We start from the raw sequence: 11226 nt of genomic DNA on the forward strand, positions 1-11226 counted from the left end.
GAGGGCGCCCCTGGAGCAGGCGGGGGGCAGGGGGGCGGCCACGGGGGCAGGACCCGGCCAGCCAGGAGGCCGGTTCACAGAGGCCTGACTCCCGCGGCGGGGGCCGGGACCCCCGGGCTGCGGAGGCTGGAAACCGCGGGGGGATGGGGGATCCGGGAGCAGCCACCGGGCTGGGGAGGCCAAGTCACCGGGCAGGGGCGCAGGCCCGGGCGGGTCGGGCTGCGACCCGGGGGGCGCACAGCGAGCCCGGCGGGGCCGAGGGTCTGTTTGTTTGGCCTTCGCGGCGCGCGGGGCTCTCTGGAATGTGTCCTGGGCCGAAATGTAAACTTGCAACCCGATCCCGGCTCCGCGCAGGAAGCGACAAAGCGCCGACGGTCCCGCCCTCGCGGGCCGGCGCCCCGGGCCGGAGCCTCTCCGGGCGCAGCCTCCCCGCGGGGAGGACCCGGGGCCGCCGCGCCCCGCCGCGGGCTGGAGCGGGGTCCCGGGCTCGGCCCCCCGCCCCCGGGAGCCGCCCCCCCGGCCGCGCAACTTTCCCCGACCGGCGGGCGCGCGCCAGACAATGACCGGCTGCCCGGCCCGGCCCGGCCCGCCCGCCGCGGCCGCGGAACCGACCCGCCCGCCCGCCCGCCCGCGGCGGGACCCCGGGGGAGCCACACCCCCGCCCGACGCCGCGCGCCCCGGCCCGACGCCCGCGCCCCGGCGCCGCCCGCTGCGCCCCGGCCCGGCGGGCACCGGCCCTCGGGGGGCGCGATCGGGCCCCGCCGGGGGGACGCGGCGCCCGGCCCCCCGCGCCCGGGAAGTTGGGGCGCGGCGCGCGCTCACCCACGCCGTATTTCTCCTCGCGCTTGGTGGGCACCCAGCGCGTCATGGTGCCGCCGCGAGGGCGCCGGGCCGGGCTCCGCGCTAGGCCGCCATCTTCGCTCCCGGCGCGCAGGGAGGAAAAGTTTGCGGCGGAGGCGGCGTCATGTGGGACGGGGCGGGCGGGGCCGGCGGGTGGGACAGGCCGGCGGCGGGAGGCGGGAGGCGGGCCGGGCCGGCCGCGCCCCGCGCCCCAGCGCCCCCCGCGGCCCCCGCGGCCCCCGCGCCCCTGGGCCCCGCGCCCCCCGCGCGCCCCGCGCCCCCTGCGGCCCCCCCGCGCCCCCCGGGCCCCACGGACACGCGGGCGCAGCGCCCCGGGCGCCCCGTCAACTCGCCGCGGAGTTTCCTCGAGTCCGCGGCCGCCCGGGGCGGATCACAGAGGAGGCGAGGGGGCGCCCTGGAAGGGAGGGGACCTGCAGACGTGGGGTACCGCGGGAGGCTAAGCCTTTTGCGCAGCCCGCGGGTGCACAGGTAGGGTGAGCCGCGCCCCGGGCACCGTATGCCCCAACTCGGGTTTCCCCTGGGGCAGAGTTCTGGAGCCGGCAAACCCCAGGTTCCCTGAGGAAGCCCCGGCGCGAGGTTCGTTCATCCCGTGGACACACGTCACCTGGGCAGCTCCCCGAGTCTGGGTGCGCCAGAGCGCACGACTCCGGCCACAGGGCGGGCAACAGGACGGACCCCAGGGATAGACAGGTTGACTCAGGGCGGGGGTGGACCAGCATATCCAGGGACAGGGCAGGGCGGGGTGCAGAGCTGGGGGGCGGGGGTGCTTTTCTGGGCCGCCAGCCCTCCTTGGCTGTGGAATGAACGCGGGAATCCAGAGAGGCTGGGAGGGAGAGGTAGGCCAGCCGCTGCTAAGGGCAGACCCCAGCCTCTGGGGCCAGCCCGGTGGGCCTCAGGTCTGGGGGCGCAGGAAGGGGGGAGAACGCTGAAAGGAAATCCCAGCCAGGCCAGTGGGCACCTGACCTGGAACTGGGGCTTCACCCCAGAGGTGAGTTCTTGCGCGTGTGTTTCCCAAGCCAGCAAGTCAGGGCATCTGGTTTTTCAAGGAAAAACTGAAAGACAAGACACACATCTCTTTAATTCTGCTTCTTTCCGAAGAGCATAGAAAGGTGAAAAGCAAGAGAAAGGGGGACGGGACACCATCAGAATGAAGGCCGGGCAGTGGGCTGTGAGTGGGCTGTGAGTGGGGTCCTCCACTCGTGCCCCCAGGATCCAGTGGCAGTGGCAGCAAGTCTGGGAGCCTTTGAGCTCCAAGGAGTGGGGGCAGCGCCCATGGGAGCCTTCTGGTGACTCCAAGGAGTGGGGGCAGCGCGGATGGGGGAGCTGGCAGGGGAGTGGACAGCAGGCCTGGAAGGACCCAGTGGATGTTCTGCTGTCCTGCCTTTGGGGCTGCCCTGACATCCCAGCAGCCCACCCAAATGCAGATGAAATGAACTCTCTGGGCTGCCCTCGGTGCTTCCAGCTTGGGCGGGGGAGGGACCCAGCTGTCCACCCCACCAAGGATGCAGAGCGGGCAGGCAGCAAACACAGAGTTGTGGAAAGTTACAGTTTCACTGACAAGGAATGTGATTCCCACACTGGACGGCTGGGCCCGTGTCACACACGGCCTCGGGCAGGCACTTAAAGCCTCTGGGACAATTAGAAGCCCAGTGTCTTGGGCCAGGACCTGCCCCATGACCTGGTGACTCTGCCCCAGGGCAGGAGAAGCAACTGATGGCCACTTCTGTGGCAAGTGACAGGTGGCCTGACCCCCCAGGCAGGGAGGCCTTCCCTGAGCAAACACTGTGGGCCTGGGGTTGAGGATGAGCAGAAACTAGCTATGGAATGGCTGCGGGGCAGCACGTGCCAAGGCCCTGGGGTGGGAAGAAACACACGTCCCTTGAGGACCTGAAAGCCCAGCAGGAACTACAGAAGTGGTCCCAATGAGCCTGCGGCGGAAGGGCCTTCGCGGTCCTGCATCCCATCTACTTACATATTCAGTGGGTCGGCTCGTCAGAGTGAAGGTAGAATTCTACAGTGAAAGCCTGGAAAACAAGCTTTGGGGATGCTCACCGCTTACGTGACCGATTTCAATTCTGCTTGTGTGGCTACACGTTGGGGGAGATGACGAGGGGGAGACCCGGGAGTCCCACAGGCCTGGGCGCCCTGGTCGGAGCTGTGAGGCCTTCCTCTTCCCTTTCTGGCCATCCTGCTGTTCCTGAGCCTTCGGGCTCTGCGTGCCTTCCTGCGTCTGAACTGGGCGTCCTACAAGGGCTGGCTTCCCCACCCGGCACTGCCTGCAGGTCCTCTGACAACCTCCAGGTCACAGTTTCCAGAATAGCCACCTTCATGCTGGCGAAGTCGACCCACTGAATACATGAATAAATGGGGTGCAGAAGCGTCTGTCTTTGTAACACCACCCTATCAGTAAACTTCTAAATCAGAAACTTAAAACTCCAGATGCCCCGTGGACTGCGCGCTTGAGACAGTGAGGTTTGGGTCTCATCGCAGTGTGCACCCGAGCTGGGCTGAGAAGCTTCACTCGTGGCCAGTCCTCACAGCTCGAGAAGGTCCGGCAGGGTTCCGAGGCTAACTCGGGCAGGCGTCTCGTCTTGCGGCTCTAGATCGAGTGCCTGACCCTGGCTCTTTGCCCTGTGGTTATAAGAGCTGGGGCCTGGCTGCATCTCCCATCCCGGGAGCCCAGGGTTGCGGTCACTTGGCATTTTTAACTCCGAGTCAAGAGCTGGGCCCCAGTTCTCGGCCAAGTGTACCTCCCGGCATTGGGTGGGGCGGGGTCCGCCCGCCCTGCAAGCGTGGCCAGCCTGGGAGCGCTGGACCTCCCAGCCCCAACCTCAGTGGCGTTCAGACCCCTCCCAAGAATCTTGAGGTGAGGCCATGAGAAGGCACCATCCACATTATAATTGTAAATTTAGAAATTTTTTTTTTTAATTTGTCCATGTTTTCAGTGCCAATTCAGGAAGTAGATTCAGCCAAGTCTTGCCTAGTGGCGCGAGCAGAAGGCACAGTGAGGATGGGGGGGTCCTGCTTGGGGGTGGCACAGATGAGCTGGGACAGGGGACAGGGCGTCTCCACTCTGTAAACAGGCTGGACTCAGCCACGGCCCCACAGGGGTGTCTGCGGGCTGCCCCCCAACCTGCTGGCCGGCCTTGGCCTCCTATTTGATGACCAAAAAATCATCCAGATGAGCCCTCACTCGCAGTCTGCAGGAAATAAGGGAGGTGAAGCCCAAGTGAAATGACACCCCATGAAGTATAGCAGGACGAAGTTAGAAGGGACACCCCGGGGGACACTGGTCTGGGGTCACCGATGAAGAGCAAGGACGGAGCAGGGGACATGCTGCACTGCCCAGCGCTTGAGCGGCGTGACCAGCACGGGCTCTGCAGCAAGGACAGGTGATGTTGTTAAGTTACTACCGATGCCGCTGGGTGTGACTCTCCAGTGTCAAACGTGTCCGCAGACGGGAGAGTTGCGGGCGGGCGGGCGGTAGGTGAATTCTCGATGTATTTTCATTACTTTAAAACACTAGAGCAAAATCCACAGGGAAGGCAAAGTGGTCCATGTAGGGGATTAGCCTGCGAGTGTTTCCTGGCTCCCCTTTTTTTATATATGTTTGTGATGCTCATAAAATAAAGTCACCGTGGGGGAGGGAAGGGCTGGGGAGGTAAAACCCAGCTTGAGCAGCGGCCTGCCTGGCTGGGCTGGGCTCCCTCCGGGCGCAGCTCAGCCTTCACCTAGAGATGAGGAAGGCGACCGGCCCCCCGGGTGCTGAGCTCCACCCGCTCCACAGAACTAATCTGGCTTTCCTGGAGGCTGCACCCCGGGCTGATGTGCCTTGTGGGCAAGTGTAACTGTGGCTATAAATGCAGACCAGTCCGTGCCTCATGCTCTGAGTGTTGTCATTTTGGGGGGTCCTTGGGGTCACTCTGAGAAAGGTTCCCCCAGAGCTCCCGTTCAGCGACACACAGCGAGTTTCCCCGGCGAATTTCTCCACGAGACAGAGACATTCGTTATATTTAAAGAACAGGCTTATTAGGAAAGGGACAGAAGAGTAAAGGACACTTGCGTAGACATCAGCGGGCAGGAGGAGCTGCCCCGGAAGGGACAGGTTTGCTGAGAGGCCCGCGTGGTTGCAGGCGGGCGGCCTTAACAGGTCACAGGCAGGCAGGAAGCTGCAGCCCTGCAGAGGAGAGAGTGGGTGAGAAGAAGCACCTGCACAGGCACAGGTGGGCAGTGGGATTGGTGCCCCAGCCAGGGCAGAGGCTGCCCTGAGAGAGTCCTCTTCAGTTTGGGGGGGGCCGCTCCTGGTGAGCCTTCGGGTTGGTTGCTAATTTTGGATGACTCTGTAGGATCTGAAAGGGACCAGAGATTCTACAATGGGCTCCATCTCCATCTTTACCTGTGGATGCGCCCTCGGATACCTGCTTGGATGTTATGCTTTGTGATCTAGGCGTCTGCGCCTGAGGATCAGAGTCTGCGCCTAAGGATACTAGTTTCCGCAACGGTGTCCTGCGTGCGCCTGAGGAGCTCAGTTTCCACAACGGTGTGGTCTGCACCTAGGGATCCTAGTTTCCACAACAGTGTCGATGGCTGTGCTCATCTCTTCTACCCCCACCTCCTTGTGTGAGCCAGCTTTCTGGTCTTGTGGCGCCTCCTTTTTCAGTTTTTTTTCTATTCCTGTCCTCCATCACGAGCACACGCAGGAATGCGCTCAAGCCGGGCCGGGGCAAGGACCCTGCAAGAAGGAAGCCTCCAGAAACTAGACCCAGCCTGCAACTGCGCTACAAGGTCTGAAGCTATGGGCCTGGCCCCTAGAAGCCGGTGCCCTCAGGGTCCGCCCTGCAGCCTCGGGGGTTCTCAGACAGGGAAGGGTTTGCAGTTCATGAAGCCACGCAGACTCCCGCTGAGACCCCAGTGGCTGGTGACGCTGGACAGTTGCCGTTGGCTGTAAGTGTTTAAGCTAATCTGACTTCCAGTGGAAACAATGGCAGCCCGCAGGCGGTGCAGAGCTTGGTCCCTGCAAGAAGGAAAGTGAGAGAGGTGAGCCCTGGGCCGCCAGGCAGCTTCCTGCGGGCCCTTTCTAGGCCACAGCACAGGAAGAGGAACTCGGCTGAGCCTGGCGTCTGGGGAGCCCAGGCTGCCAGGGCTTGCCGGTCCAAGAACCCAAGAGGACGCGGTCGCCCACGCAAAGAGAGAACACCCCAGGAATCTGCAGAAGGGCCCCGGGCCCTCTGAACACAAATCCACCTCCGTGAGGCTGGCTGCGGACAGGCGCGGCCCTGAGTGACCCCAATGCCCACAAAGCCGCGGGCGCCCCTACAGCCAGCTGGAAATACCTTGTAATGCAGAGCAGGTCGGGGCGGGGCACAATGCCCCCACCTTCATAGTGGGGCTACAACACCCCTGAACAAAAGGCAGTTCTGGTAAAGAGCGAAGCCGGAAAGCAAGCTCAAAAGACTGCAGCCGAGCCGCGCCGCGAGGACGGTGCCAGGACGAGGAGACGCGCTATGCAAGTGTGAAATAAAATCTAACACCCAAGGATGTGCGCGTCTGGCATCCAACCAGGCCTTGCCAGGCATGCAGAAGATGACCCATAAGCCGGAGGGGGGCGGACAGATGCAAAATGAGGGGGATGATGGAGCGGCTGACAGAGACCTTAAAAAGGTAGAGGAAAACCCGAAGATGAGGCGGACAGAAATGGGGGTGCTCAGGTCAGGTCAGAGTCTTCTCGTGGTGCGTGAAAACTGGGTGGTCTTGGGGGAGCTGCTGGTGGGAGTCACTAAGGCACCTTCTGTCTGGGAGGTTCTGGGATTCTTGCAGCCTCTCCCATAAAACACCCTTCCTCTCTCTGGTTCTGGAGACACTCATTCTGTTCTGGTCTTGGCTGCATGACGAGACCAGGAATTTACACATTGATGCCCGAGTCCCGAGAATCTCAGAATGTGACTGCTGCTGGCGAGAAGGCCTTCGCAGAGGTGATTTGTCAAAATGAGGCCTTTGGTGGGCTTGACCCATTCTGGCTGGTGTCCTGATGGGACAATGACACCCACAGGCCCCAGGGGTGCGTGGGCACAGAGGAAGGCTAGTTGGGGACCACGGTTGGACAAGCCACAGAGGAGGCGCCGGGAGACACCAGCCATCCTCACCTGCCCCCAGCCCCAGTGTGCAGCCTTGGAGAAGCGACTGCCTCCTCCCAAGCTTCTTACAGATTCAGGTGGCCCTGAGATTTCGCTCAGCCCAGTGCTCACCTGAATGCCCTGGAACGCCAGGGGCAGGATGTGGGCTGGCCACCCTGCGCCCAAGGTCTTTCTCCTCAAGGGTCTATGAGGCCCAAAGTGTGTAACTCACAAACTGTAGCAGCCACTGAAGCTGGTCATTGTAACCGCAGACCCCAGACTTTTCTACAGAGGTGTGATTTGCTCTTCACCCCGATTCTGTGGGGTAGAGACGACTGGCAGAGCCACCATGCTGCTCACCCCCAAATAAGGAAGTTTGCAGGGTTGCCGGGGCTCAGCCAACTTCAGTGCCTCCAACTTCAGGGCCTCCAACTTCAGTGCCTAGGCACCAATGCCTCTTGGGTCTCGCTGCCCCCAGGACTTAGCCGCCCAAAGGCGCACTTGGAAGCCTAATGGCACCCCCTCTAGACCACATAGGGGCCGCCTTGGCCACTCAGCTCGGTGGATACGGCCTGCTCGCAGAGGCGCAGGCCAGCGCTGGGTATTTTCCGAGTGAGCCTCAGACTCTCCCAAAATCGCGAACGCCTGGGGTTCCAGCCACCGGTCAGCTCCTCCTAGCCCAGTGTGAGCTGGGCTCCGGGCACTCTGCCGGCAGCTGCCCAAGCTGCACCTCCCATCTCAGCACCTGCCCACCCCAGGGCACTTACCCAGCCCACCAGGCTAACTCTGAGCTTCCTCGCAGGCCCTGACCCCTCTCACCTGGCTCAGCTGTGCCTACACACCTCTGCCAGGTCCCTGGACACAGTCGTTCATGCCCTGGGGCACACCTAGGCCGCAGCCCTCCTAGACTAGTACCTGCCCCAACTTTCTCTCTCCAACTTTCTCTAGTCTCGTACCTGCCCAACCTTCTCCCTCCAAGCCAGGTTCACCTTCCTGGCTTGGGCCAAAGGTCAGCCAGGGGTGAGATTTCCACCTTCAGGTACTTACAGTCACTCCCTCTCCGGGAGTCAACAGAAGACTTTCCCTGGAGCAGCTGCCAGCTCTTACCTGGACTCACCTGGTCTGTAATTACCTCTGACGGCCCCAGAGGCTGGGAGGGAGCCTTCTGAGGCTTATCGGGAGTGGGCCCTGGGGACAAGGACTCAGGTGAGGTCAGGGTGCCGGTGGGTAGCCCAGCGGATGAGTCCTGTGCCACCTCATTCTGTTTAGCCCTCTGTGCAGCCTCCACAGGGGCACGTTCGCTGCTTATCAACAGGCGGGCGTGTCAGGTGAGCTGGATGGAGCTGTGAGTGCGGGAACCACAGGTCACCCGCTCTTCCGGGTGCCTGCGCCGCGCTCAGCCTGCCGGAGGGACTCACGAGGGAGGCCGGCTCTTGGCCAAGGACCAGCTGATCGGGTCTGTGCCGCCCAGGGACCGTGGGGACAGGACCAGCTGGCCTTTGTTTGGAAGTGCATGAGCTTCCCGCAGGGAGACCCTTCCCCGCAAGAGGACGAGCCCCGTCCCTCAAACATTCACCAAGGAGCCCTTCAGCCGCGGCCCGAGGCGCAGTATTAGGGTTTCAGGATCCTGGGGGGAAAGCCACGCAGGCCTCCTCGGGCGTGGGGCCCCCATCTCCGCTTGGCAGCCGCCCAGGACCAAGACCCAGCAGCGAGGAAGCGGCGTCGGGCCAAGCCCACGGCTCAGCGGCCCTGTTGGTCCTCGGCGGGTCTCGGAGCCCGTGGGCTCAGCTGAGGGCACCCACAGCACACGGACACCCCCTGACCGGCCCCCCCAGCCTGGAGACCGCAGGCAGGCAGGACACAGCTGCAGGGACGGTGTCGAGGACACGGGGGGGGGGGGGGGGGGCGTCCGCGCACCAGTCCCTCCAGCCCCCAAGGGCTCGTGTGGACCCACAGCTCCTTGCGCTCGTACTTGCTTCATGTTTCCCTTAAAAAATTTAAAAAGCAGCTTCTGAAAAGGAGATCTGGGAGGACGTGCTCTGAAGGGCGAGTGCCAGGAAGGAAGACCTCGAGAGCTGAGGGCGGCGCTGGCTGCGGGCCTGCCCTGCGCCCCCCGGGAGGCTCGGGCCTCAGCCCAGGGGGAGGCGGCTGCGGGCTAGGGGGCCGCGGGGCGGGGTGGGGTAGGTGACCCCGCAGCCGGGACCCAGCTCCGCTGCAGGAAGGGAATGAGTCATGGAGAGGGCAGCTTGGGGAGGAAAAAGGGGCGGCAGCGGGGCCAGGGGCTGAGGGGGTAGAGGGAAGCCTGCTGGGATAAGCCTGTGTGTGTCCACCGTGGAACCCTGTAAGGGCAGGACTGGCCACAGTGCAGGTTTCCTGATCCCATGCAGACCGGGTAAAGGAGGAGTCAGAGTCCTCAGTGGTTTTGCAGGTCTTTTATTGGGGTTCACCAGGCATATGGCAGGCAGGGGTGCTGGCTGGGGGGCTGGGAGGCCCGCCAGCCTCCCAGCCCCCAGCAAGTCTTCACTCTATCTGGGCTCTCTGGCGCTCGTTTTGCTGCTTCTCGGCTTCTCTTTCGGCGGCTGCTGCTGCTGCTGCTGCTGCTGCTGGCGTCCCCGTGACACGGCCCTTAAAAGCACAGTCTTAGCTCAGCTGAATCCCATCTACCTATGCCCACACCCTAGTCCAGGTGCCCGCCATCAGGCATGCATTCAGGACAAGGATCCATCATCTATCCTGATGGCGGGAGGGCAGAAAAGCCTGATATTTTCTTTACCCTACAAACCCAAAGCCCAGTCTTGGGGGGAGCCGTCCCCATCTGCCCGGGCTGAGCCCCACGGGAGCGGCGGCAGGCGTGGCTTTCTCAGGCCAGGCTGGGCAGGGCCGGGCTGGGCGTGGGGAGGACCCGCTTCCCGGCCCGCGCCCTCTCCGCGTCGTCCTGCAGGCAGAGGGCCGAGGGAGCTCCCTGGGGCCGCTTCAGTTTTTACTTTTGCTTTGTTTTCCTTTAGCCCACACGGGCCGTCACCCCTGCGGGGTGGGGAGCGTCAGGTGGGGTCTGGGCAGGTGTGATCTCAGTGACTTTATGGGGAGGAGAAAACAAATCCAGGGCCCCAGCTGCCCCCCCAGTTCTCCAGCTGCCACTTCAAGTCATGGCACACTGGGGACTCCCACCTCCCGGGCGGGCGACCCAGCCGGGGTGCTGGTCTAGGCCTGCGACTGCCGGGTGGCGAGAACCGTGTCCTTTCTCCTCCAACACTTTCTGTCTGGGATCTCTTTTAAAGGGAATTAACCCTCCATTCATGAGGCTCCCCCCTCAGGACTTCATCACCCCCAAATCCCACCTCCTAAGCCGTCACCTGGGGTGTTAGGATTTGCAGTATAAATTTGGGAGGGACACAGACATTCTGACCTTCTGACCGCGGCAGACACGTGCGTGGAGCAGGGGGAGCTGGAAACCTGCTCCCCAAGGCGCTCGGCCTGGCTGAGCCTGGGGGATCCTGTGTGGGAGCAGGCTGGCGGGGGGGGGGGTCCAGCTGGAGCAGTGATGAGTCAGGAATCAGAAAGCTGCTCTTCTAGATGGGAGGGGCCAGACCAGAGTGGGTGGACAGTGGGGGGGGGCAGGGTAGGGGTGGGAGGGGGCTGGTGGGGAGGGGTGGGGGGGAACAGTCTGCAGTCCAGGAGGGGAGTTCGCCCAGGCAGAGGCTGCAGGCTGCCAGCATCCAGTTCTGCTCTTGGCAGCTAACAGGAGGGGTTCAGGACCTTGCTGCATCCTGGTGCAATTCTGGAACTCTAGATATGGGGAGACAGACCCCTGAAAAGACCATTCCCCACTGCTGGGCCCCCTTGGCTACTGGCTGCCCCCCAACAGGCTGCAGGGCTCTCCCTGTGGGTGCTACTGGCCTTCCTGGGGGCCACTGGGGCACAGTTCTCTGCCTCTACCATGCTCCTCTTGAACTTTCTGAAACATAAAGATCCCCCCACCCCCCATGAATGCCTAAAGGTCTCCCAGGGTCAACCTACGGGATTTGATAACGTTATGGGATGAGCACCTCAAACCACTGTGGGGTATGCCAGTCGCGACATGCGCAGAAGTCCCGTTCTGGGTGAACGCAGTTCTCAAAGAGGTGTTTGTTTTCTGGGGTTGATTCTTTCTTGTTTTTAATCAGCAACATAAAGCGGTTTAAGAAACAGGTGCTCTCGGTGTATTTCAGGCATCCTGAGTTTCTTTTATTTGCACAAGTGAAAACAGTAAAGG

General features: G+C 62.8%; 1 protein-coding gene across 2 annotated transcripts in view; it reads right to left on the reverse strand.

Annotated features, from left to right (window-relative positions):
- The window catches only part of DOCK1 (dedicator of cytokinesis 1), a 345405-nt gene extending 344482 nt beyond the window's left edge, over positions 1-923 (reverse strand). For both annotated transcript variants that reach the window (XM_037496903.2, XM_037496902.2), the window contains exon 1: positions 823-923. In XM_037496903.2, coding sequence (XP_037352800.1) covers positions 823-868 — 46 coding nt within the window. In that variant the 5' untranslated portion in view covers positions 869-923. The remainder of the gene's footprint in view (positions 1-822) is intronic.
- Positions 924-11226: the final 10303 nt, after the last annotated feature.

Source organism: Talpa occidentalis, unplaced genomic scaffold (genome assembly GCF_014898055.3).
Source record: "Talpa occidentalis isolate TD23 unplaced genomic scaffold, MPIMG_talOcc4v2.1 talOcc4.8, whole genome shotgun sequence".
Lineage (NCBI taxonomy): Eukaryota > Metazoa > Chordata > Mammalia > Eulipotyphla > Talpidae > Talpa > Talpa occidentalis.